The sequence below is a fragment of the Castanea sativa genome, chromosome 11 (genome assembly GCF_040712315.1).
Source record: "Castanea sativa cultivar Marrone di Chiusa Pesio chromosome 11, ASM4071231v1".
NCBI lineage: Eukaryota > Viridiplantae > Streptophyta > Magnoliopsida > Fagales > Fagaceae > Castanea > Castanea sativa.
Genome location: NC_134023.1, coordinates 31844492 through 31848078, shown reverse-complemented (window position 1 = coordinate 31848078; position 3587 = coordinate 31844492). Strand labels below are relative to the sequence as shown.

General features: G+C 38.4%; 1 protein-coding gene across 1 annotated transcript; it reads right to left on the bottom strand.

The window, feature by feature from the left end:
* Positions 1 to 919: 919 nt before the first annotated feature.
* Positions 920 to 1417, bottom strand: LOC142616357 (uncharacterized). The gene has a single exon (XM_075789230.1). It carries the CDS (start codon positions 1415 to 1417, stop codon positions 920 to 922), a length of 498 nt encoding a protein of 165 aa, XP_075645345.1.
* Between the last annotated feature and the right edge of the window lie 2170 nt (positions 1418 to 3587).

The following is a 3587-nucleotide window of genomic DNA, read 5'->3' as shown; positions in this document are numbered from 1 at the left end:
TCATCTTAGTTGATATGTTATAGTATTCGCAGATGAAATGCCCAATTTCATCACTGACTACGAACTAAAATTCTGAGTTTACAAAGAACTTATGATTTATATCTTCTGTGACTTTTCACATAAATCGCATACTATGCATCTCATGGACTATATGATAATGTCCCAATATTCATGTTACCATTATTTTAGACAATAGCAAAACAACTTTATTAAACACAACTTTATTAAACACAACATTAAGTCATACATAATGTCATACATAATAAAATACATAGCATCATACAATAGGATTTAAGGACACTAATCCTAACACTCTCTTCTTTTAACGAACAAGCTTGTAAGACGGAGATACGTTTAGATGATAAGTAATCATACTTGGGTCAATCCCAAGCATGTCTTCATGACTCTAAGTGAAAAAATTTGTGCTTCTTTTGAGGAATCCAACAAGATCTTGCTTTGTCTTCTCATCCATACTCGTCCCAATCCTGGTAAACTTCTCTGGGTTGGATTTGTCTAATGGTACATCCTCCGATACTTCAATTGGTTTAGCCAACGTTCTTTTTTCTTCAATGTTCATTGTCTCCATCTTCTCGTCCATAGCTAGCATCGCTACGTAGCATTCTATAGCCGCTAATTGATCTCTCTGTACTTCTCCAATGCCATATTCTGTTGGAAACTTGACTGACAAATGGTAAGTGGACATTGTAGCTCTCCAATTATTCAGAGTTGGTCATCCAATGATGGCATTATATGAAGACGAACAATCCATAATAAGGAAATTTACTTCTTTATTGATTTGTCGTGGATAAGAGCCTACTACAACTAGTAGGGAGATCGTTTCTACTAGTAGAACCTTCATTCCTTCAAACCCAATCAATGGCACATTCACTGGATGAAGTAACTCCTTGTTAATCCTCATTTATTGAAAGACTGGATAATAAAGGATATCTGCTGAGCTCCCGTTATCTATTAACACTCTTTTGGTTGTATAATTTGCAATCGCCAAAGTGATGATAATCGCATCGTCATGAGGATGGTGCAGTCGTCTAGCATCTTTGTCCATGAAAACATTGGCCGGCTCATCTTCTCTAATCATCCTTGGTGGTCGTCCAAATATCTGAACATTCTGAACTTCCCATAGATAGGTCTTCCTAGCTCTGAACGAGCTTCCTGTTGTCATGCCCTCTACAATAATCTTTATTTCTCCAAACAATGGATGTATTGGTTCCTTTGCCTTGCCTTTCATTGGCTGTCTCTCATCCTTATGATCTCGTCCAAGGAAATTTTTCAATTTTCCTTGTTTGATAAGTACTTCAATTTGTTGCTTCAAATCATAACACTTGTTTGTATCATGCCCAAGGTTGCGATGAAAGCGAAAATACTTGCTTTTATTCTGTTTGCTAGGATATCCCTTCATTATTTCTGGTCACTTCAAAGATAGATCATCCTTTATCTGCATCAACACTTGATCAAATGAAGTGTTTATAGGAGTGTAGTTAGAGTATCATCTTGAACATGACCCTGCCTTCTTGCTATCGCGATCTCTTTTTTCTCCAACTTTGGCTTTCTTTGGATGAGGACCCTGCTCTGAATGGTGCACATAACCACTTTCTAACCTTTCCCCTTTCTTTTTCTTCTTGGCAATTATAGCATCTTTTGTGTTTATGAAACTTTGGGCTGAATGTATCAACTTAGCCATCGTCTGTGGCTCCTGATCACACAGCTTATGAATGAACAAGTCCAAATTGACTCCATTGTAGAAAGATGTCAAGAGGATCTTGTCATCCATCTTGTCCACCAATAAAGCTTCTCTATTAAAATGGCAATGAAAGTGCGTAAACTCTCATTCTCTCCCTGCTCTATGTTCAACAAGCTGGACAAGGAACGCATCTGCCTTTGTCCCCCTACAAAGTTATTGATGAACAACTTACTTAACTCTTATAAGGAAGTTATGGTGTTTGGTGGTAGTTTACTAAACCATACTCTAGCTGGACTTTTCAAAGTTGTAGGAAAGGCTCTGCACATAATTTCATCCAAAACATCTTGAAGATGCATGGTTGTCTTGAAAGTGGCAATGTGATCATAAGGGTTATGCGTCCCGTCATACGAATCCAAGGCTAGCATTTTGAACTTAGAAGGCAAAGGATGACTAGTGATAGACACAACAAAGGGGGAATCTATCTTGTGGACGAGATCATCCACATGGTTCACTCTTCACATGGAATCCAACTTTTCTTCCATAGTTCTCTTCATTTGGTCCATCTCTCTCTCCAAATGCGGTACCCTTCGAGTGACGGTGCCCCTAGACTAGTCCCCTTCAGCATTGTTCTCAACACCTTCACATCTTGAATTTTGGCCTCGTTCTCCACCATGCTATTGACGTTGCCTGTTAACTTCTCTAGTTAACTCTTGGTTTTGTTGTGTTAATTTTGCCATTGCTACTGCCATAGACTGTAACTGTTGCTGGACGGTCATGGGGGGTGGTGGTGCACGATTTGGGTGATTGGAGGCGTTTTCACTCTCCTGGTGTCTTGGACTAGTAGCCATTGACCTAGTCCAAACCATGCAGCCTTTTTGTCTTGGAAAACAGAAAAGTTGATAGAAACTCTCTTTCCTCTCCCCCACAGACGGTGCCAACTGATGAAGCATGGAAATCAGTAGACTGAAATACTTTGGGCTACGGTAATGGCTGTGAATCCTGAAAAGAAAGAAAGAATTGTTAAAGGTGACCGATGTGACTCAATCAAGGACCCTCCGACGATTAAGTCAGTTTTCTCTCTAGGACACAAGGAAAGAAAATAGTGAATGGTTTGGACTTACCTTGGGTGAATTGAATTCACTCCTTTTATAGAGAGTTAGGCGTGGGTCTACTTGTTTGGAGCCACCACCATCGTGGGTAATGTTGGCGGTTGATAAAGAAAATGGGCTATATGGAGAATTGTATGTGGAATTCCTTCCACATATCGTGAAACATGTCAAATTTTGCTTATGTGAATATAATGGATGATTTTCCACAAAACTCACCAAGTATAATTTGGTCGTCCATGTACTACTCGTCCGTAGATCATCTCGTCTATAGAGAACTCTCTACACTATATAACCTAGTCATCAATGGACAAGTACTATTGGATGAGTTGATATAATTTTGGTTGCGCTTTGGATGAGGATACAAGGGCAAGTAATACTTAGTGTTGATCCCCATCAGCTAGTATTGCTTATCTTTGACAATAGTTGTGGTAGTTAGTTATCATAGAAATGATATATGTCATATCACAACAAAGGAAAAACAAGGGGCAAATTACAAATTACTCACTTGTGGTTTGGCTGAAATTTAAGTTGTCTACCTGTAGTTTAAAATTTGACACTTTACCTACTTGAGGTTTGACCAAAATTTAAGTTGCCTACCTGTGATTTGAAATTCCATGATAAAAGTGTTGCAATGGATAGTTTTTGATCTTATTTAATCTTGTATTTTTTTGTTTATTGTGTTTTTGGAGAAGAGAGACATAAAAGTGGAGCAAAATTACATATTTAGCTTTGTTTTTAACAGAGGTGGGTTATAAAAATCTAATTGAGCTAACCTCAGG